General features: G+C 38.8%; 1 protein-coding gene across 11 annotated transcripts in view; it reads right to left on the reverse strand.

Moving 5' to 3' along the window:
• The window catches only part of Sox5 (SRY-box transcription factor 5), a 732,928-nt gene that overhangs the window by 102,820 nt on the left and 605,248 nt on the right, over positions 1-24,860 (reverse strand). For 8 of the 11 annotated variants that reach the window (XM_090324494.1, XM_090324498.1, XM_090324491.1 and 5 more), the window contains one exon: positions 11,290-11,413. In XM_090324494.1, coding sequence (XP_090180620.1) covers positions 11,290-11,413 — 124 coding nt within the window. The remainder of the gene's footprint in view (positions 1-11,289; positions 11,414-24,860) is intronic. The other 3 variants (XM_090324499.1, XM_090324492.1, XM_090324497.1) reach the window with 1 other exon arrangement.

Raw genomic sequence — 24,860 nt, forward strand, 5'->3', positions numbered from 1 at the left:
TCTCCCTAGTCTCATGTCCTGGATTCTAAGACAACAGGAAGCTATCAAGAGCACTGAGGATGGAACTTTGGACTGAAATTGCTTGTTCTAGGACAGAGGTAACAACACAGCCATTATCCTGTTTGTCCCCTGCATCTAGAGGCATTCATGTCATTGGGACATGAGTACCTGATACAGAAATAGCGAATAATGTGAGTTAATGAACAAGCCGACCTCGTCTTTCAGTAGCTAGTGGTTTACCTTCAAGGCAACCGTGCCAGTTACCTCATTGATGTTAACCAGGAAAGTGACACAGCCTGATTTGTGTTTGAGATAGATCAATTCTGTGGCAAGAGAGAGATTGATTGGAAGAGAGAGAGACTGGAGGCAGAGAAACATGTGAAAACTATTGCAGTAAATCAAAGTGAGGAGTGGGGATGTCCTGAACTAATCACAGTGGAACAGGAGAGGCAGGGACAGCGCTGAGAGACAGCTGGCTAACCAATTAGATGGGGAAAAGAACACAAGAAAACTAAGAGGAGGGGAAAAAAATCCATAGCTTTGTCTTCTATTTTATTTTGGTACATGGTTCCTCAAAGAAACCATGCTTCCTGGGTTTTAAGTAGTTGTTTAATTATCCCAATATCAACTTTCGCTAATTCATTCTTCTCCTACTAATTAGAAATATGAACAGCTCATGTTTGTTGATGCTAAAATCTCTATTAAAATGTTTCACACACATATAGGTCCATATATAGGAAAAACCTCACAAGAAGAATAAGAGTTACTGATATTTTGGTAAGGATGAAATATTAGGAAACCTTTCTTTTTTCTTCATTATGTGAGGATGAAAGAGTCTTTTTATTTTTCTTTTGAGATTTCTTTTTAGTGTAACCAAATCTGGCCAAATAACAGAAATGAATAAAACCACTGGTGGTCTTTTCCTCCGGCCTCAGTTTCCAAGCTCAGCTCAGTGCTGAGCTTACAAGAGTGTGTCACTACATGCTTAAAAAATAGTTTATTGTTTGGGGGCTTTTTTTGTTTGAGGTTTTATTTTGGGGTTTTTTTTTGTGGGTGGTGGGGCTTGAACTCAGCCTGGGTGCGGTCCCTGAGCTCTTGAGCTCAAGGCTACCACCCTACCCTTGAGCCAAGCCTCACTTCCCCAAATAGTTTATTGTTATACACCAGGCAGGTCAGAGTACATCTCCTTTCCTGGAATATCTTCCCTTCCCTCCCATCTCCAAGTTGTAGAGTTTACTTTCACTATAGTCCAGTGAGATACACTGCCACACTTTTTCACCCTTTTTTGCTCAAGTTCTGCACCTTCCCCCTCTGGAATACACATAAATACACCATATATACAGAAAAGAAGACATTTCTTTATCAATGACTTTTTTTTATTTTTAAGTTTAGTATCAGGGAGATAGATAGAGGAGCTACAAGTACATGTGTAAGGTAGTAACTACATTACTCCTGGAACATTGTTACCCCATTTTCCCTCCCCTCACTCTATAGATCATTTTTAATTACAGTTTTGATTAATTTTTGTTGGTGGTGGTGGTTGTGGGGCTTGAACTCAGGGCCTGAGTGAGCACTGTCCCTGAGTCTCTTTTCTGCTCCTCTACTTGAGCCACAGTACCACTTCAGTTTTTTGAGTGGTTCATTGCAGATCAGAGTCTTTTTTTCCCCCTAACAGATATAAGCACTTAATCTTTCACTCAGTCCTCATATTCCAAACATCAGCCATGCGAAAGACACAGAGAAGAAGTAAGTGGCACAACCCTTGCTTGCATGGTACTTTTAGTTATGGAAATAAGACACAAAATCATGAAATCAATCAGAAAGCTATTACTATAAAATTGAATATTTTCAAAGAAGGACCTCACTTTATGCTTTCTGCCTGGAATATAGCATGGACCACTACCCACCTTCTTGTACATCCTTCTCCAGGGCACTCCAGAGGACAGACATTGATTATGTGAGCAGTCATTGCCTCCTTTTGTAAACTTGGAGATGGAAACTATTTATATACCACTTGATGTATAAAAAGCCACAACAAATAATACTCCCTTCCCAAAGCACAGCAATCACGTTTGTTCACTGAAAAATTCCACGGTGGTTAGGACCTCATCAAAGCATCTGAGCATGATCCAAGGTACCGAATTTTAAAACAAAAGAGAGAGAATATTTACCAAGGAGGTAAAGGATCCTGTATTGTCCTGATAGATTCATGTCGATTTGGAAGTTCTGAAATCCTAGCAAGGTGAAACTGCTGCCTTAAAGCAGAGAGCAGAGTTATAATTTCTCCTTCATTGGAAAGAGAATTATTACAGTTATCCTAAACCATCTTGTAGGATTGAGAAAAAGAAGCTTGGTACATAAATTCAAATTGAAGAGTCTAAGTTTCTTTTCTTTTTGGATATGCCAAAGTTAGGGTAAGACTTTTAGTATTAGGATCCTTTTATGAGAAATGCTGATATTTCATATTAATGCTCATAGACCCATAAAAAATAAATTTTAATATTTCAAATGCATTTTATTTGAGAAAGTAAAATTAATAAATTCGCTCTTGTTTGACTATAGAGCGACTTTTTTCTTAAATAGAGCTACTCAGAAGTAATTGTTAGCTTTTAACTGCTTTGTCACAGTCTGACATTTTTTTCAGTAACAGATTTTTAAATGAAATAGATTTTATGACTTTTTAATGTAGCATGGCAAATGAAAACTTTATTCTATTTAATTTAATAGTTAACCTAGATGGCTGGTTCAAGAAAAAGATTAATTTATGAACTCTTTAAGAAACAACATTCAGAACAGACAGGAATTCCTGCACATAAAAGATAAAGCACATTTTTTTTTCATGTCACTGTCCATAAACTTGAGAATTCTAGTACCAATGAAAATCTCTGGATTAATTATCTAAGAAATCTGAGATTTCCTTAAAGGGGTGGCAAAGGAGTCTCCTGTCCTTCTTGAGTTCTAGAATTGTTACTAATTGTCGCTTCACTATTATACAATAGGTGCTGAAAGCTGATCAGCCATTCAAAAGAGTGCTACCCAGTGGATCAAGCCAGGAAGAATTGTTATTTGGGAGTCAGATATCAGGAGGGCCAGGGTTCTAAGCCAGCCCGGGCAGAAAAGTTCACAAGATTCCATCTCAATGGCAAGGCAAGACTATAATGGCCTTGGACTCCATTTCAACCACTGGCTGGACATGTCAGCCCTTGCCTATTATGCCAGCTACAAAGAGACCCACCATAGCTGGGTACTGTGGTGGTCGTCTGTCATCAGCCAGCAGGCACAAGACCTCAGCCTAGGCAAGACCCAGCATAAAATAAAACCTTATTTAGAAAATAGCCAAGGCATAAAAGGGATTGAAAATCTGACTCAGGCGGTAGAACATCTGGCTTTCTGTTGTGAGTCCCTGATTTCAATCCATAGTATTTCCAGCAAATTTGAGAGGATGCCTGGGTTTGTGCAGAGAAGAGGAAGAAATGCTAGAAGGGTGTGATGAGGATCAGAAGGCAGAGTACTCAGGCCAGGAGTTTGGTCTAGTGATAGAGTGCTCGCCCAGAATGCACAGAGATGAAAGTTTGACTCCTCAGGACCACATACATAGGAAAAGCCAGAAGTGGTGCTGTGGCTCAAGTGGTAGAGCTCTAGCCTTGAGAAAACCCAAGGCCAATGCTCAGACCCTGAGTTCAAGCCCCAGAACTGGCAAAAGAAAAAAAAAAGGAACTGTACTCACACACTGACATGTTGAATCAGAATTCCTTTGTACAACTATTTAAAGATAGTAATAAACGTAAAAAAAAATTTAAAAATTACCTGCTTTTATGGCCCGATCTGTTCAAAAGCATGAAGTCCAAATTTTGGCTCTCTATTTTTAGAAACGAATGTCACAGAGAAAATGTACCCAAGATTATTCAAATATTAAAACAGCACAGATGTGGAAGATGGACTCTTAATGTTTTAACATTAAGCCTGAGTAGGTACTGATTTTTTGTTTTTGTTTTTTTACATTCTGGAAAACCATTCCACCTTTCTGCCTCATGACACTTTTGACAGATATCACATGTTCTGGAATGCATGCAGAGACTGTTGTTTGCAGGTGAGAAAAAGAAAAGTTCCCATGACACTGTAAGAAGAAAACCAACAGGGTGCAGGTGTGAGATTGCGCAGGGCCTAGAAGTTTCTGCTCGAATGACAAACTCTCAACTGCTGGAAATTAAGAAATTTTATGGCACCTCTCCCTTCCAAATAGTCAGATGCAAGCAGGATGGAACAAACTACAAGAATATAATTATGTTGGAATAAAACCTGAAGAGTGGATCAAAGGAAGGCCAGGAATACGACCTATGGTAGAGTGATCACCTAGCATGCACGAAGCCCTTGGTTTGATTCCTCAGTACTACATACACAGAAGTGGTGCTGTGGCTCAAGTGGCAGAGCTCTAGTCTTGAGAAAGCCCAAGGACAGTGCCCAGGTCCTGAGTTCAAGCCACAGGACTGGCAAAAAAAAAAAAAGAGTGGATCAAAGAAAGAGTTTGTGCATATTTTTGCTTTGGTGTAGAGAGGGGTCAGCTCAAAGACTATTGACCAGTAATTATCAGTTCCGGTTTCAGAGCCTCGGTACCTGAGGTCTCTTCTGTGACTGTGTGTTATAAACAATAAAGCATTGTAGATTCAATTCAAGAAAGTGTGAATTTTGTGATTACCACATCTCCCTTTTTGATTTCCCTTCTGATAAATGTTTTGAAACGAATATCAAGTCCAAGTCTTTGACTGAGGTAGAATAATGTCTTCCACAAGACCTTAGATAGTAGCTTCTGCCAAAGTCAGTGGCTTCAGACTCTCAAGCCACTCATCTAGCTTTTATTCAAGTAATCTACCTTGAAAAGCAGTGTAAATAATGGGCCATATTCAGGAATGCAAGCTCTCCATGGAAATTAAACACTTTTTAAGTCTTGGGTTTTATAAACTTCGTGGAAGCAGAAAAGCGTGGGGGAAAAGAAGTGATCCTGTTATTTCTGACCCAGAGCCCGGAAGCCTAAGAAATAGGAGTCAATCATCCCTTTGCTTATGAACAAAGGAACTATGGCCTGCCATTGGGGCAACACGTGTTTCCCATTTTGTCAGCTTGATAAAAGTGCACCATGTCAACGGTTTTTGGAAGGGCCTGTGATCTGGGGATCCTGGAACACTGTCCACAAACCTGCCTGTCAGCTGACCTGGGTGACTCAATCAGACATTAGCATGCGGTCTCCTTGGCATGTAGAATAGGGCCCACATAGAGGTGTGTTCAACAATGAAGATATGTCACACTAACTCAAAGCAGAAAACACACAAGCAAAGGGCCTGGGGTAGTTTACGGTATTTAACTCCTAATCATTAACTTTATTGTGGCGGTATGAAGAGCTAATTAACAGAACATTTCTGTTTTTTATTTTTTTTTAATTGGAAGTAGGAATCTGTAAGGAAGACCCGTTGAAGAATAAGAATGGCATAATTTATGAAGTTGGACTCATCAACTTCCATTTATTTACACAGCTAATCGCATAACGCAATTAAATATTTCAATCAGTAACTTCATATGGTTGTTTTGTTTAGCACATTGGTGAAAAATTAATGTCTGCGTTAAGATGCAGAGCGTGTATATAGATAGATTTGTTGTTGACTATAGTCTATAGTGGTTAAATACCATTGGGAAAAAAAATGGTAAGATCTGAAGTCAGAAGCCAGAGGCTGAGATCTGAGGATCGAGGTTTGAAGCCAGCCTGGAGAGGAAAGTCCATGAGGTTTGTTTTTTGTTTGTTTGTTGGGGTATTGTTTTGGTTGCTTGCAGGGATTGAAGTCCATGAGTTTTGTATTTCTAATTAATCACCTGTCCTTGGACTTTCTCAAGGCTAGCACTCTACCACTTGAGCCTCAGTATCACTTCTGGCTTTTTTTCTATGTATGTGGTACTGAGGAATCGAACCCGGGTCTTTGTGCAAGCTAGGCAAGCACTCTACCACTAGGCTAAACTCCCAGCCCTGGAAATGGAGTTTTAAGTCAAGTGCTAGAGTATAAGGTTTGAGCAGAAAAGCTAAGGACAGCTGCTGGGGCCCTGAGTTCACACCCCAGGACTGGTGTGCATACATGTACACACACACACACACACACACACACACACTCACACATAAAAATAAAACTAACATCTTTTCAGACAACCGGAGAAGGATAAGGGTGTAAAAAAATCAAGACAGCGTTACCATCAGCACTAGGCTACGTCTTTTGTGCATAGTTATTATTATCTTTAGTCAAAGAAAGCCTCTTGTAGGTGTGTCTGAGTGAGGCTAATTCTAGACAAGCTGGGAAATGCGATTATAAATGCATTTATCAATTCCGGGTGACCCTTTGCAGTGGTGGAGGTGACCTTGGTTTATCTGACATTTTCTTACCTTGGTATTGATCAGTTATGCAATTGTGTGTGTGTGTGTGTGTGTGTGTGTGTGTGTGTGTGTGTGTGTGTATACCTGTGCACAAACACGCCAGCAAGGGAGCTTGAACTCAGTGCCTTATGCTCTAGCTTAACTTTTTTTTAACTTTTTTTATTAAAGAATTTATTAACATTGAGCTTTACGTCATATTTCAAATAACTAGTTCTTTTACTTTTGTACTCAAAACTGGTGCTGTAACTTAAGCCATACTTTCACAATCAGATTTTCTTTTGTTTGTGCTTATCCTAGGCTTGAACTCAGAGCCTGGATGATTGACGTCCCTGAACCTTTTTTGCTCCAGACTGGATCTCTACCACTTGAGCCACAGTTCTCCTTCTAACTTTTTGCTGATTAATGAGTAATAAGAACTGTAACTTTTTTTTTTCCTGTTCTGGCTGGCTTCAAACCTCAGACCTCAGATCTCAGCTTCCAGTGTAGCTAGGATTGCCAGTGAAAGCCCAAACACCCGGGTTCGTATATAAACTTCCTCAACTTTGTAGATGAGGAGACTAATGCTGAGTGAATTTTCCAGGTAGAATGTAAACAGCAGAAGGAAGAGGGGGTGGGGAATCCCTTAATTCCAACCCCCCCCACACACAATGTGGATTTGCTTCTTTGAGATTTGATTAATTCCATTAAAAAACCCCACAATTTAAATGCCTGAAGTCATATCGATTAAAAGGTGTCAACAAAATGAATTGGTCTTCTCCTTTTCTTCCTCCTCTTCTGAGCTTTTGTCTTTAAAATTAGTGCCCTGCCACTTGAGTCACAGCTCTACTTTTGGCATTTTGGTGGTTCATTGTTGATAAGAGGTATATGGAATTTCCTGCTTGGGCTAGCTTCGAACCTCGCTCCTCAGTTCTGAGTAGCTAGGACTGGAACCTCGCTCTTAGTATTTTACATAGTCTTATAAGTACACAGTGATTTCTATTACATTTTCTTCTGTGGTTGGCAACAGGAAAGGTAAATCATAATAATTTCCTGATGTGTTTTTTTTCTTATAAAAAAGGTCATAATAATTTTTTAAACTAATATTCACTGAAAATTTCCAAACTTTCTTGCGTTCAATGGTTTGAAAAAGAAAAAAAACCCTTAAGGTCCATTTAGGACAAATGAAATGCCTTACTTATTCCTATTAAACAGTAATGTCCAAATAACCTAGTATCAAATCTGTGACTGTATGTTTTGTTCAGAATTAAAAAAAATATGCTAAGGATTACTATGGAACCCCAGTGGCACATACTTTGGGGAGCCATGGTCAAGCAGGTGTGACCATTTTCCTGGCCACGCCTGTGTGTCTATAAACTTGATCACACCTTTCACAAGCATCTTAAGAGGCTTCAACCCTCAAGCTTGTTCTTTTACAACTGTTTGGTTTATGCTGAACATAGAAAAATGGGTGGTTTTGTTAGACTTTGGCTTTCCTACAGATTTATCTTTTTCATCTCCATAAAAATATTCACTGTCCCAAGTTTCCAATTATTTATTTTTCCCTGTGGAATTTTATTTTCATTTTTTTGTGATGGCAAACATGATACACAGAGAGGTAACAGTTACATATGTCAGGTCATGAGGTCATTTCTTTTTGGACAGTGTCCCCTCCTTCCCTTCTCTCCCAGTGTTTCTCTCTCATCCACACCCTCTAGTTTAGAGTTCATTTTCTATAACGTACCTCTCTCTGTTCCTCCATCTCTGTGCCCATCTCCCTCTCCCAAAGACAGAGAAAGGAATACACCAAGACCAAAAGAAAAGAAAACTAAAACAGCAACAAAGAAAAAAAAAACAAGAAGACTCTTGTGTCTATTTCCTGGAGTTAATTTCAACAGCTATTATTTTATAGGATTCAGATTGCAATGACAGGATTGGAAATTTTATATCCAAAGAGAAAGGAGAGGAAAAGAAGGGGTACAGCCAGAGAGACTAAGTACTCTGGGATGGAGAATGAGCTGACATGTGGGAGTGGGCTTACCAGGGAGGTAAACTGTTGAGGAAGGAAAGTATGAGTGATTATTAAAATAATTGATTTTTGAGCAGATGTAGGTCCTTTGGCCCACTGATCTCAGAAGCCTCTCTTGAGACTAACATGCTGGGCAAGAAGACATGTGTCCCTCAAAACAACTTTCCTATCAAGTAGAAGCGTTTCTTAAGATGCCTACCAATCTATATAACATACAGGAAGATGGCATCTCCTCTGTAAACACACCAGTAGCTTGCAAGTATCACTTCACTTTTCTGTCAGAAAATACACACAGCCACACAAATTACACCACGCACAGGTTGGAACTTTTGGTTTGCTAGGTACAGATTCTACTCTGAATTCCAGTACAGGCCTTGGGCAATTCAACCATCCAAATTACCATTGAGCTAATTTGTTTATACACTCCATTATAGGACAATTCAGCATCAAAGCTATCGTGATGATGTTTTACAGACTTATTAAAGGGCTTTCATCATTGTTTGCTGATTCAAATGAGTTACTTCCCCCAAATATAAATTAGAATTGGGGTCTTTAATTATACATTAGGAGAGGTTGCATGTTTCCATCTGGGAACTTAGCTAATAGATTAATGGAGCTGAAAAGTTAGAGAAAATGTAGACTGGCCATTTTGTTCCTTGACTGGATTGGTCTCTGAATGCAGGTGACTGATTAAACTAGTGATTTTTTTTTACCATATTTCTCTCTCTCATTCTCAAATATATGCATATATAGAATGTATTTACATTATATATGCATATAGCTATTGATTGTATATATGTACTTGTATGCATATAAGTATAATATAACAATAATATAATTATATAATATAAACAATTATATAATATAAAATAATAATAATATATGTATAATAATAGGGTATTTGCATTATACCTATGTAAGTAAGTATACACAGATGTGTATATATGTATCTACATATCATCACTAATATATAATCATTTTACATTCTAAGATGTTTATAACAGTTTAGATTTAAAAGGGCTGGGCATTTTGCTTCATGCGTGTGATCCTAATTCCTTAGGAGGCTGATACATGAGGATTCTGGTTCTAAGCTAGCCCAGACAGGAAAGCCCATGAGACTCTTGTTGCCATTCAACCACTAGAAAAGTGGTTGAGTACCACCCTATAATCAACAAACAAAGACAAAAAAAAAAGGAAAAAAGCAAAGCTCACAGGCACTGGTGGTTCACGCTTATCCTCAATCCTACATACTCAGGGAGGCTGAGAAATGAGGATTGCAGTTTGAAGCCAGCCTGAGCAGGAAAAGTCCCCAGGAGACTCTTATCTTCAGTTGATCATTCAGACACTGAAAGTAGCACTGTGGCTCAAAGTGGTAGAGTACTAGCTTTGAGCAAAAGATTCAGGGACAGTACCCAGGCCCTGAGTTCAGACCCCATGCCCAACAATAAAACCAAGACAAAAAGCTCAGGGAAAAGCTCAGGGGGTAGAGACCCGGGAACTGAGTTCAAACACTAATACGGTCACAGGCACACACACTGAGCTCTTCTTTTCCTTATAAGCTTTCCTATCACCTTTCTTACCATAGTCACTTGGCAAAATGTACAATTTACTAAGAAAGAACAATAACAGACCCACAAAGACATGTGTTTTTTGGACTTTATGTGAGTAAATGATAAATATCTAAAGAGAATCTGAGATTGGGATCATCATTTCTCAATATTTGTGACCAAACCTCCACACTTACGAGTGTGAGAGGAGAACACAGCGTTTTCGGAAGCTCCTTTTGTGGAAATCTAGTCAGTTTTCTCGCAAGTATCTGGTTGTGCTGTTATGACGCTATCCTAATATTGCTTGGTGATGCGCATTCTAGTAATTAAGAAAACACAATAAAAGCTGATATTTTATATCACTCTACTGCACCCTGTAACTTTCTCTCAGTGTATTTCATAAAGGAAATAAGACATGTCAACTCAGCCTCACTCTACAACGGCTGGGACCCTCAGATTATACACGTAACTTTATTTACTTATCTCTGTTCTAAGAACATTTAAAGTTTCATGTGAGCTCTAAAGATTTTATTTGTTTAATGTCCTTGAGATTTCAGGCACCAGGGAACAGTCAATGAAGACTACAAGTATGGGTCAAAGCAGACAGGGTTCACGTTTAGTCTTAGAATGTAACAGAATCTAGGCACCAGTGAGTCACGCCTTTAAGCCCAGCTACTCAGGAGGCTAAGATCTGAGGATCACAGATCAAAGCCAGCCAGAGAAGAAACATTCATGAGGTTTTTTATCAACAATTATCCAGCCAATAAAGCCAGAAGTGGAGCCTTGGCTTGAATGGTAGAGCACCAGACTTAAGCAAAAGAAAAGAAGCTCAGGGATAGCACCCACGTCCTGAGCTCAAGCCCCAGGACTAGCATAAAAGACAAGAATTTTTTTTTAAAAAAAAAAAAAGAAAGAGAAGACTAATGAGAAACTGAGCAAGGAATACAAGGAGGAGAAAAATGGTGGAGGGTCAATTAATTCAGGAATCTAGATTTATCTTTATGGGTAATGGAAAGCTATTTTTTTTAAAGATGAGTAGGGGGAGGGATGGGTGAGAATGTTGCATCAAGATATATTGTATTTATGACCCACTTTTGTTCAACGGCAGCTCCTTTGTACAACAACTTAAAACTAATAATTAAAAAAAATTAAAAAAAATGCCAGTTCCCAGTGTACCTCCACATAGATAGAAAACACCAACACCCATCTTTCTCCCTCCACCTTGGTGAGCTCCTGTCCTGGGTGTGTTGATGGTGACACCCAGGACAATTTCAAGACCCCCTCCCCTCCAGCCCTCCATAGTCACCCAGCCCAGCGATACTCACTACATCCTGCCTTGTAGCTGAAGCCAGGAGGGAGGAGAAATCCTTGCTGGGCAGCTGCAGCCAATGTCCTCTGATCAGGAGGAAATACCGGAATCATTAATGGCGGCAGTTGACCTTGAACCTGCTGAACGAGACAGAGGGAATCAAAGAGAAGAAGTTTCTGCGCCTTCCCTCTTCCACCCCTCCTTTCGTTCATGGCTCAAGGAAATCTTTTATTCGATCAGAGACACTGGAGGGCTGTAAAATCCTGTCTGGCCAAGCTTGGAGGAACACAGGCCTGGGGGGGGTGGGTGGGTAGGGGCTGTGCCTTGAGTCTACCTCAGACTGGGAATCAGAATGCAGAAAGTCTAGAAGTTTCTGCCAGTCTGATCTCCACCCCTGTGCAGTAGATGAATGAAATCTTTACTCCTTGATGGACATCTTGTACCACTAAATAAGGGTTCAAAAAAAGGATTGGTACGTGGTGATGAAGGGAAGTAACTCTGTAATTAACATGTTAGGAAGCATTATTGTTTAAAATATTTAAGTAGTTGGACAGGGGAATTGTTATTCAACAACGTGGTTTATATGAATACAATACATCTTGACGCATGTCATGTCATCCTTTTCAACTTTCTCACCCATCCCTCCCACGGGACGAATTCCTTTTTATGCAACAGAAAAGTCAACCTTTCTTGAATTTATGAATAACCCTCATATTCATAGATCACAGTGTAAGTCTTACCAATCTTGAATAACAGGCCAGAAGGAAAACTATGCAACAATGACACCTTTCCCTTTCATTTGATGAAGAAGAGACGGGATCAGTGGAATGTAAACTTGTGCAAACACTCTGGAAAGCAGTCTGGATGTTCTTTACAACCCAGATTTTCTCTACGACCCAGCCATACCACTCCTGGGCATCTAGAGAGCTTCACAAGCCAGGATACAATAAAGACCCCTGTACAACCATGGTCATTGCCGCACTATTCACAACAGCCAAGTTGTGGAGACAGCCTCACAATAGATGGGTGGACTCAAAATGGTGGTACCTATACACAGTGGAATTTTGTACAGCTATTAGAAAGAATATTATGTCATTTGCAGGGAAATGGATGGATCCATTTCTCAGAGCCAAGTTCTGAGAGATAAACAGTGCATGCTTTCTCAAACAGTGCATGCTTTCTCTCCTATGTTGGAAAATTAGATCTAATGTAGAGGGGCAGAGTAAATTGTACAGGTCTCTAGGCATTCACACATAGTGAGACCAAAGAGGAATTCTATGCAGAGAAGAAAATAAAGGGGCAAAACTTTTGTGCCTCTGCTCGTATAAAATAATATTTATGGAAATGAACTGCACAAAATGGAAACAAGAGGTTTTCTTTTTCTTTCTTTCTTTCGTTTGCTATTTTTGTTTTCCTTTCCTTTTGTTCTGTTTGCTCATTTCTCTGTCTTTGGAAAGATGGGGGGCACTGAAATAGAGGGACAAAAATGAACAAAGACAGCTGTGGTAGCAAAAAACTGAGTTCCTTTCCATGGCCAGAGAATGAGAAGACACAGGGCTTCAAGTCCAATTCTCTCTCAATTCTTCTTTGGTGTTAGCAAAGCAGCTGAATTACTGTGGAGCTAGACCATCTCAATATTCCCTGTCATTTTTGGATTATGTTCTAGTCATCTGGTTCCACTCTCAAATATGGGATTCAGAGCAAATAAACCATGATGGGAGCTCTGCCTTCTGTGAAAGAAATATAACCTAATGTAGTCATCAATGAGTTATGAACAAGTGGTCATTGGCTACAATACCTATGATTATTCTTTCCAAGTCAATATTTGAACAAAATCTCCTTTGTGAATGTGATTACTGGTTAGCATGTTTCACTGAGTATATGGATAAAAATCAAGGAGTATATGAAATAAAAATCCTGTATCGGACACTTCATTTCTCTTTACTAATCTGGTCACACGTTAATTTAGTTGTTTAGCAGATACTGAATAAATGTGTGCCATGTACAAGAAACTAAGCTAGGCACTGAGGTATAATAATAATAATAATAATAATAATAATAATAATAATAATTGCTATTATTATAGCCCAGGAAACCCAGTTCCACATCATATGAAACTTGGGTTATAGGAGGGATTCTGGGAAAGCCAATGACTTAAACAGACAAAATAATGACAAATTCATTCAGACAACAGTCCACACAACACTTTATTATACTGTAAGTTCCCAGGGCTCTAAAAATTCTTACAAGGCCTCATGATTTCTCACTTTCAACAAAACAAAACAACAACATTAAACAAAACACACCCGAAGACTCTCCATTGCAATCAAAAATTATTTCTCTATCAAGATCCAATCTCCTAATACTTCACCGTCGATTTCTCCTTGGCTTCAACTTTCAGAGTAAATCTGTGAGCTATTTCCAGGATTTTTGGTTGGGGGTGGGTGAGTGTGTCCTGAGGGATGGAAATCAGAGAAAACAAAAGGGGTCGAAGAGACAGAGACTGTGAGAATGGTAGATTTGCTTTCTTGCTGACTCCAAATTAGGATTTATCTTTAATTTTTTTTATCAAAAAGAAAAAAAGAAAAGAAAGAGTTTTGAACTTCCTTCTGTGATAAGTGCTAATAGGAAGTGACAAGAACTAGAGGAATACAAAAGGTTCTTAAGGTAACGGGCCTAAAGTTTCACATCATTCCAGTCAGTATTTTGCAACTCAGTTAAAGAAAGCAGGAAAACCCTAGTAGAGAAACCAGTTGATTGAAAGCTCAGAAGCAGAGGATGAACAAACACTTAGAGCACAAAGAATGTAAAAGAAGAGGACAACATGCTGAGACCAAACAGCATGGGGCTGGCTCAGCGAGAGAAGAGGGTATACAACAGTGTTAACAAGCTTTTGCCTGTCCTACCAGCAAGAGTCGTGGTCATCTATTATATACTCTTGATATTTCACGCAGATTCATTTCTTGAGTTTTATTTTATACATCTGCTCCTCTCTGAAGCATGCTGCTGGTTGTAAAATGCACAATAAGTTGAATAAGAGCACTTTGTGGGGGTGGGGGGAGAAAGTTCCTCACATTAAACATATCCATATCCATGGTTTATAAGAGTCATTAAGATTTGAGAAAATGAGGCACTGTTGGCTCAGACCTAAAATCCTATCTACTTAGGAGGTTGAGATTGGGGTTTATACACCTGCCTGGCAAGAAAATCCTACATAGTCTTCTCTCCACTTAATCAGCAAAAATTTTTAGCCAGAACTGGAGGTATGGCTCAAGTGGTAGAGCTTTGAGAAGAACAGCTGAAAGGGAGCATGAAGCCATACACACATGCCATGTACTCTAATCAAGTTTACCTCCTCCTTCTCTCTTCCCTTAACTTCTCATCCTCTTTCACCGATCCGCTTTCAGTGAGTTTCCTTATGCCATGTTCTCTCATAGACACTATATGTATCAGATACAATGTGTCATTCATTCTCTTTCTCTCACTCTCTCCTGCTCTTCCTCTCCAAACAGCAATAGAAAAAGGACTCAGAAATACCACATTCCTGGAATGGACAGATGCGCTTGCCTATTATTTGAATTAATCATGCTGCTACTCTGGTGGACAGTCAAGTGGTGATTTCAGTTCACTCTAGAGTTAAGTAGCTTCATCTTTACTCTGGTAACTTCATTTCTGTTGGTATTTATTTTCACTTTAAGAACCATTTTTTCTGCCGTTGTGCAGAGATTTTCTTGATTCTGTTGTGCAACTGCACAAATACACCTGTGCATAATAGCTCTGTGTAGTATACTTTCTCAGATAAAACTGTAGTAAGGTAATTTTAGTACTATAACTTTAATATTGTAATTGTAAGATACCGTTACTCCAGAAGCTTTTGATGAAATGTAGTTATCCTAAATGTTATCTCTGGATCAACTTATTGGATGCATTTTTTTAGTATTACAATTGTAGTGTCCAATTTCTTTTTTAAGAATGACACATAAAGATAATATCATTCCTGGCACGAATGGCTCACACCTTAATCCTAGCTACTCAGGAAGCTGACATCTTGAGGATTGTGATTCAAAGCCAGCCCCGGAAAAAGGAAAACTGGAGAGACTCTTATCTCCAATTAACCACCAAAAAGCTGGAAGTGGAGGCGTGGCTCAAGTGGTAGAGCATACACACAAAAAGCAACATCATTTAAATCAGATCCTAGAGATTATCTGGTATACAGAAATGTGGGAGAGTTAAGATGGGAACCACATCCCTTTATTTGCAATTCAGTCTTCTTCCCCCAACATAGAAGGAAATGTGAAGAAAGAGGATAGGGTGGAAGGAAAGACAAAGAAGAGGAGGAGGAAAATCAGAGAAATAACCTAGAATAGAATCCTAATTTCACCATTCCAACAAAGAGATTTTTTTTATCACCTACCACTGGACAGCTTGCAAAATGTTATTAATACTCACAATAAACCCTAAAATAATGCAATTTCCAAAGAGGGGTTAATGAATCCATGTCTTCATCAACTAAGATCAACTTCCAAACACAGGAATCCCTTATTATTTGTGCATTATTACTAGTGGATTAGGTCCCATTCAACCCAATTTCTCCACAACCCCTAATCAATATTCATGTTGCTACGAAGAGGGTGGATGGAAAGGAAGTTCATAAACCTGAACAGGGAAACATTGTGTTGAAATGCCTCCAGACGTGGCATTTTGAAGGGTGAGGGGCGTCATTCAGACACAAGTTTGAATATTGCTGGGGTTAAGGTCAATATTAATGAATTGACAATAAATATTAAATCGAGTGCTCTTAAACAGAAGCATACGTGAAACAAGATAGGGATGGAGGGATTGATGGAATTATTGAGACAGAATTTACCAATCCCCAGTTCCTGGCAACTGTATGAATATAACTTGGGTGCATCACGAATTGATTTATTATTACTATATCTTAGCTAATATCGGCTTGCTGTTGCTAAAATTCAGTCATCATTCAGAAGAAAAAGGATATGGTAGATCAAAACATGATAGTATTTTCTGGACAAATTCTAAACCTTTTTGCTTATTCATTCTTGTGCATCAGGTCGTTTTGAATATTTTCAAAACCTGATCGCTATAAATTCATTTATTTTTCCTTCACTTAATGCATGAAATTTCCTTCAGACTCCTAATTAAGGTTTAAAAATGTGTGACATTTTTAATTAAGTTTCAATAAACTACTTTTGTCACAAATTTTGGTCTTTTTATTGGGGGCATGTTATTAACAAGTTAGAAGAAGTTGTAATTAATTTACAAGGTTTCTTTCCACATTTTTAAACTTTAAAATATAATATCTTAATGCTTTCATATGACCACAAAACACTGTCTGCAATCCTGCCCTCTAAAACTTCATGATCGCCATATTAGCCATGCTATCACGCTTACAAAGAAAGAGTAAATACCTATCAAGTATTCAGAAGCAAACATACCACAATAATGAATTGTGAAACTCTTCAGTTGCTTTGTGAAATTGTTAAGTAGAAGCTTCCTATTATTAATTTGACTTCCAGTTCAATGGATCTATTTATCAGTTCTTTAATTCCACGAATATTCTATTTGGCAGAAGGAGAATTTTGGGTAACTAAGAATTAAAAGTTGAATTCAGATTTAAGGTTCATCCCTACGGGCTCTGAGTTCCATTGGGAACAAATGAACAGTTAAAAAACAAAACAAAACCCTGTCATTAATTCCCAGAGAGAATTTGCCACTGTTCATTCACAGATACCATTTGTTTGCAGTTTGGAAATACAGAAAGAATTCTTTTCAAGGACAGAAGTTTCATGATAGTAGATAGGTTACAGGAAAAGAGAGGATCAATTAAGAGCAGGGTCAGCTAGGTAAAGAGTGTGTGTGTGTGTGTGTGTGTGTGTGAGAGAGAGAGAGAGAGAGACAGAGAGAGAGAGAGAGAGAGAGAGAGAGAGAGAGAGAGAGAGAGAGACAGAGAGAGAGAGAGAGAGAGAGAGAGAGAGAGAGAGAGAGAGAGAGAGAGAGAAAGGAGAAAGGGGGCATAATTTGAAGCTGACTGTGGAAACATGAACAAAAAAAAAGATGGGAAAGAAAATACAAAATGATGACTTAAAATCATGAGACATCTGACAAACTCAGACAAGAAATGTGGGTAAGACTTGAGACCTTCTCTTTAGACAAGGGAGACTCACTGGCCTTAACACTCTACCATGTAAGTCATGGCTCCATTTCTGGCTTTTTCAGTGGCTAATTGGAGACAAGAGTTTCAAGGACTTTCCTGCCTCGACTGGTTTCCAGTGGAGATCCTCAGATCTCAGCTTCCTGAGTAGCTAGGATTATAAGCATGAGCCACAGCACCCAGTGAGAAGAGTCTATAAAATAAAGGATACAAAAGCCAAGTAGAAGGAAAGACTTTCTGAGTCACAGAGGTTTTTTAATTTTTTTTTTAGCATATTCTTAGTTGAAAGAATCCATAGAAATTGACAGAAATTAATTGTTGGCCCAAATATCCAGAAAAAGCTGGACATCAAGGCAAGAAGTAAAGATCTTTAGTTCTAAGGTGAGTGATATCATTTGGGGGCCCTGTGGTTAGATAAGTAGATAGAGGCAGACAATTTTTTTTTTTTTTTTTTGCCAGTCCTGGGGCTTGAGCTCAGGGGCCTGAGCACTGTCCTTGGACTTTTCTCAAGGCTAGAGCTCTACCACTTGAGCCTCAGCACCACTTCTGGCTTTTTCTAAGTGTGTGGTACCAAGGAATCGAACTCGGGTCTTCGAGAATGCTAGGCAAGCACTTTAACCACTAGGCCAAACTCCCAGCCCCGAGGCAGACAATTTTTAAAGGTAGGTCAAAATGGTTAGATAGGGGGGAAACATCAAGTCTGACATCCTTATGGATAAAGGCAAGGTTATGTATTGAAAATAACAGAAACCTGGGGGGGGGGAGGGGAAGGGGAGTGGAAGTAAGAGAGTTTGGAGATCATAATGTGAATGAAAGAAAAAAAAAATAAAACACAGACAGTTAAAAAAAGAATAATAAGCCCAAAGCTGGTGGCTCTCGCCTGTAATCCTAGCTACTCAGGAGGCTGAGATCTGAGGACTGAAGTTCAAAACCAGCTCAGGCAAAAGTCTGGGAGACTCTTCTCTCCAAAGAACCAACAGAAAACTGACAATGGAGCTGTGGCTTGAAGTGACAGAGCACTAGCCTTGAGTGAAAGTGCTTAGGCGCAGTGCCTAGGCCTGGAGACACACACACACACACACACACACACACACACACACACACACACACACACGCACACACAGAGGATAATACAAATTCCAAGATCTTAGGTGAGGCCACATGAGTTATCAGATTTCCATGATTATTTTTTTCTCTCCAAAAAAAAAAAAGAAAAAAGGCCTAACACAAATTCAAATTCCAGCAGCACTCAGGTCAGAGAAGAGCCGGAAGGTTAGGAGAAAATCAGAACTGCTTTTGATAAGCGATGGACTTTAGGTTTTAGAAGAGGAAGATGTACAAGGAAGGGATTCGTAGAATTTTACGAAAGAATCTGGAATCCAATATTTATGGGGGATGGGGAAGATGGGCTCATAAATTGTTAGGGTGAACTGAAACTGCTCTGAAAAACAAAACAAACCAACAAATAAGCAAAAAAAAAATATCACCACCAACAAAATCCAACAGCAAGAACAATAACAGTTCCAGCAGAAGGAGGAGATGTGAATGCAAATGGAACACGTTTCTGCTAAGAGAGATAATGTTTAAAGTCTGTATAATAATTGCTATGAAAGGGAGATGTATGGTTTAAACTGGTCCAATTGCAAACAGACTAGAAGAAGTGAAAGTTTGCAAATCCTTCTCTGGAGTTTCATGCAACGATGAGTGTCATCTTTAGGGATAAGTTCACCTACGACTGAAATTTTGTCACCTTCAATCAGGGCCCGCAACAGCTATTTAGAAACCCCCGCCAACCCTCCACAGCCATTTCTGGGGAAATGAAGAATATAATCTTCAAATGAGATTACAAGAGGGGTTTAGGTAGATGGGATCTAATGATTCAAACTGGAATAAACTGAAGAACAAAGCTGATTTTCTCTGTCAGCCAGAACAGACCTGTGGGGATGACCCACTAATAGTTTGATTTTTTTTGTCACATCATGAAAAATAAAGTTGATTCTGTCAGTGTCTCTTCGCTCCATGTAATAGTCTTTTGGAGAGAAAAAAAATCATTAAAAATTAAGCAGTCAGTATATCTTGCAATTAGTCTACTAGGAAGATTAAAGAAAAATTTCAGGAGGGCTACAGGAACATAAAAACAGTGTTAAATTCACAATCATTCCCTCTCTTATTCCCAACAGTCACACTGGGGGGGGGATTTCAACACCCCTAAAAATCATCTGATTTAAGACAAAGACAAAGTAGCCATGTTCTCTGAGAACAAAAATGAACAGCCATGTGGAATATTTTTTTTTTCATTTTTACATAGTACACTTCTTCGGCAAAAAGCCACGGAACTTTTTTTTTTTTTTTAAATTGTTTCCAAGGATAAAAGTGACTATGCCAAGCAAAGTGGCTTCAAAAACAGGCCTCAAAAATACTAATAGAAAGACAGATGGTTCTACTAAGAGCTCGGCTGCCAAGATGAAAAAAAAAAAAAAAAAGAGAAAGGGAGAAAAAGATAGTAAGGGGGGAAAAAAAAGAGTAATGCTATTGAAACTGACTGCAAAGTTGATCTGATGATTACAAATACATTTGTCTCATAGCAAGTGCTATGACACCTCTAGGGTTGATCCCGCCTCAGTCTCCCCTGCATCAAACCTGACAATCGTGCATTTCCTGCCACTGTCTATACTTAAGAAGCCAAATAGTCCATGGAAGCCTCTCTGCTTAGGCACAGACCCCACCAGGATCATAGCTTTCCCTCCCTCCTTGCTTTTCCTCTTTCAAAACCACATGCCACCATGTCGTTTAATTCCCCTTTTTCTTTCCCCTCCCCACCTCTGTCACAAAAGAGCACTTGGGCTGTGTGAGTTTAGACCACAGGAAGTCAATTTGTATGAAGAAAAGCATCAAGCAGCAGGCTCAGAGAGGTAAATAAAGAGAGTTTGGTTAGGGTGGAAGAAAATCAGATGAGGATACAAGGACAATTTTCCTTGCCAAACGAGGACTCCTCTATACCTCTGTTTCATTTCCTTTGGGGTGAGTGTCATTTCTTATTAAACAGATCACTACTGGATCTAACGGGGGGGGGGGGAGAGATTCTATGACCACTAACTTGTGCTGCAGGTTTAGTTGTCTATAATGTTGGCATTTGCTTCTGGGCTAGAACCACTTTCAAATGGTGCACTAAAGCCTTCTGCTACTTTAATGCAAGGACATTTTGTTCTTAAGGCTAGGAAGGTTTGCCTGACCCATTTTCTCACTGCAGACTATAGGGGCTGAGAGTAAGAGTAGATTTTCAGATTCGAAGGACTGCATCCTTACAAAAGAATGTTTTCATAGGCATGCAAGGAATCACAATGTGGACGTAAAGATGGTGATATTTGTTGGACATAGGAGACATGGTTTCCTGGAAAGTTTTCTTTTCATTCTAGGACAAATCTGGACACGAAAAGGGGAAAAAAAATGAACGGTGGAAAAACACGCCGCCACAAAACACCATCGTGTAAGATCAGAAAGCAAATGAGAAAGAAGCGAGAAAGACACACAGCTCTTGGATTTGCCGGACAGTATTTCTAGTTGATTAAAAGATTTGAGCAAGGTGCTGATGAAACAATCTCAATCAATGCAATTTTTCTGGCTCATTTCACATCTCCATCTGGATGCTATTTTCTATCTTTCCAATTGTTTTCTGAATTTCAAAAGGTTGGACTGAAGGGGTTATAGTATAACACGCACACTTAACCATCCACTGCTTTTTTTCTTTAAAACTTTTTTTTTTATTAGTTTACTGGAAATAATAGTCTCATGGAATTTTCTGCCCAAGCTGGCTTCGAACTGGGATCCTCAGATTCCAGCCTCGTGGGTACCTGGGATGTCAGACATGAGCCACTGGCACTCAGCTTATCCTTGATCACCCCCTTTTTTTTTATCTCCCCTACATCTCTTCCTTCCGTCTCTCCCTTCCCCCAGACTCATTTCATATTTCCCTGTTCCTGTGTCACATTTGCACATTGATTATTCTGTCTGGATGTGTTCCTTATTCTGTTTTTCATCCGCCTACCCCCTTCTTGTAGCCCTCCCAAACTATCCCCCCCCCCGCCCCCGATTGTCATTTGGGGAAACTGTTCATTGTCCCAGTTGTAGCTTGGTAGAAAGCAAATCTCTCTTACAACTTCTGTGTTCTCTTATGGGTGTGATCATTTATATTCCTTATCAAGATTCCTCAGGGGAGACAGCAGTGTGGTTCATACACGTACAGGTAGCTGTCTTGTCACATGACTGGAAATGCCCCATTCCACTGAGCTTTGTGGCCAGTAGTAGCATCTCATTTAAATCCTGTATTACAACATCCATGGTCAAAAGCAAAGAAAAGATACAAAATGGTGGACCTGAGATACGAGAGAATTTTCAGTTACATTTCCTACAGAGTTCACTGTCAGAGAATGTCATAAAACCAACTATTTTATTTCTGATGTATTATATGTAGCTCAATGGTTTCAAATGAAAGATTATTAGGGATTTTATAGGACATGAGTTTTCGTGAAATGTTAAGTTTTTCTTAAAAATTGTATCTAACCCGGGTGCTGGTGGTTCATACCTATAAACCTAGTTACCTAGGAAGCTGAGATCTGGGGATTATAGTTTGAAGCCAAACCAGGCAGGCAAATTCATGCTTATCAGATAATAAAGTCAATTACCCACATCCTCCCAAAAGCTAGAAGCAGATCAGTGGCTCAAGTGGTAGAATGCTAGCCTTGAGCAAAAAGAGCTCAGGAACAGTGCCCAGGCCCTGAGTTGAAGTCCCATGACCAACAAAATATTTTTTTAATTATTAAATGAGAGTGTTGTGAACTGGGGTGTTGGCTGAACATGGAGTTTGGGGGGTATAAGGAAAAATACTTTAGACCTGAAAATATGGCTCATTAGTACAGCACTTTCCTAGCATGCATAAGTTCCTAGATTTCATGCACAGTAAAGCACACACACACACACACACACACCTTCACTGTTGTCTGAAGCAAGACTGAGCATGCTTTGACACACTTACGTTTCATGTTAGAAGCGGTCACATTTACTCTTTATCTAGCCTCTTGAGATTAGTTTTAACTAAGGTACTGCTTTTTGCCAATCTTATCAATAAAAAACATTTGACAGGGAAAGTTTTTGGAAATTCCATATGATCTCAGAATTAATCATCATCTTTTCCTCTTTTTTCTTTTTGGTCAGTTATGGGACTTGAACTCAGGGCCTGGGCGCTGTCCCTGAGCTCTTCAGCTCAAAGCTGGCGCCCTATCACTTGAACCACAGCTCCACGTCTGGTTTTCTGGTGGTTCATTGGAGATCAGAGTCTCCTGGACTTTCCTGCTTGGACTGGCTTGGAACCTGTGATCCTCAGATGTCAGCGTCTTGAGTAGCCTGAGTCTCCACTATCAGGCTTTACTCATCAGTCCTTTGAAACTTCCCTGACAGGTTATAAAGCAAAATGTCAAAACAACTTTCTAAAATCAAAATATGAATGCACAGACAGTACAAAAACATTGTGACAAAATTAACTCTTTTTTTTCACTGTAATAAAGGATCACATTTAAATGATCTTCAAAGATAAAATCCTAAATGGAAAGACTTAGAAAAAAATCTTATTAAGTGAAGTAAGCCAGATTCAAAGGAACATAGGCTCAATGGTTTCCCTCATTTGTCATAATCAGCAGAAATCATGGGCTTTCCTAGCAGAGATTTACAATAGAACAAAACCTAGATACATAAGGCCATATAGTATGAGGCCAAATGAAAGGACCTCCAGGATATAGACACAAAAGCCATATAATGAGTGATTGTTGTCCTTAATGTACTATGTTATCTCTCATCTCCTTTGCTGTCCCTTGGTTATCTCATATTGTTACAGTATTTCACCTTGTTAGCTGATATATTTTATATATGCTTACTTGGTTATTTGAAATAGGATAGGGAAGGGGGGAAACAACATGAGTGGGGGGTGGGGGGGAGGGAAATGGGGACCATGACATGAGAAAGGGTATCAATGTATGTGAAGTAATGCACCTTCTATCTGGTGAATATAATGTAACCCTTCTATTAATTACAATAAAAATATATGAAAAAAGATAAAATTCTATTGTTTTTAACTCATTTTTTATATCAAGATTGGCATTTTGATTGTATCTTCTGTCTGTACAAAATACCTGGCAGTTTTTCTATATCCATAAATGTTACTTAATAATCTGAGTAGCAAACAGTCAAGCAGAGATGTGTAACAGAACCTTCTTGTACTTAAGACAGCACTGAAGGAGATTTAACACAGAAAACGTCATCTCATGATATTTGCTAAGTATCTTGAATTGTTTTCAATGTCAGTTAACAGTAGGAAGACAGTTCTTGGCTACTCGATGAGGAAGAATTAGGGATGGAATGGAATTTTTTTTCACTTCAACACTTGTAATTTTCACAGGATATACTAACATGCATGCACTTCAAGTCACTCCCAAATTTTGGCTATTTTTTGCCAACAGATTTTAAATTCCTTCCAGTCAAGAGATCTCTTCTTCCAACAATGGTCAAATGAGATTGTAATTGGTGTTGCTGAAAATGCCAACAAATGAAGAAAAAGAACGAGCAGACAAAATGTCAGAAATGAGAATATACTGGCATTAACATCCCAAATGTGCAAGGAATTCTGACAATTCAATAGTAAAAAAAGGAACAAGTAACAAAAGCCCAATCTGAAAAGTGGGCAACAAAAAAGAAAATGGAATAAATATTTCTTCAGTATAGACTCAAGTCCAGGCAACAGGTATATGAAAAAGAGCTAGCAATGTATGAAAGCATAATGACTCACTGTATCACATCTGTTGGTCATTAGACAAAAGATAAGAGGTTACAGATGCTGGTGAGGGTGTGGAGAAGAGAAATCTTGTATGGTGTGGGGGGAAAATGTAAATTAGTATGACCATTATGGAAAATAGTATAGAAGGGCTATAAATCAGGGCTACTAAACAACAGAGCAACTTCTCTGCTGGGTCTATAGGCAAGGAAATCAACATCTTACATAATTACTCATATTCCACCTATGTGCATTACAAGATTATTTACGGGAACCGAAATGTGGGAACAATGTGGATATCCACTGATGGATAAATGGATAAGTACACATATATGCATACATAGGTGTATATATATATATATACATTTATACATACATAAACATACACATATACCTGTGCATGTATGCATATACACATATACACACAAATCAATCATGTACATATATTCTATACATTTTGATATACATACATGCACATTATGTATATACATTATTATATGAGAGTAAATATATTATATATATTCATCCCAAGGACTATCATTCAATTTAAAGGAAAAAAAAATCTGAGATCCTACCATTCTTATCAATTTAGATG

This window comes from Megascapheus bottae, chromosome 35 (assembly GCF_031878675.1).
Source record: "Megascapheus bottae isolate mThoBot1 chromosome 35, mThoBot2.hap1, whole genome shotgun sequence".
NCBI lineage: Eukaryota > Metazoa > Chordata > Mammalia > Rodentia > Geomyidae > Megascapheus > Megascapheus bottae.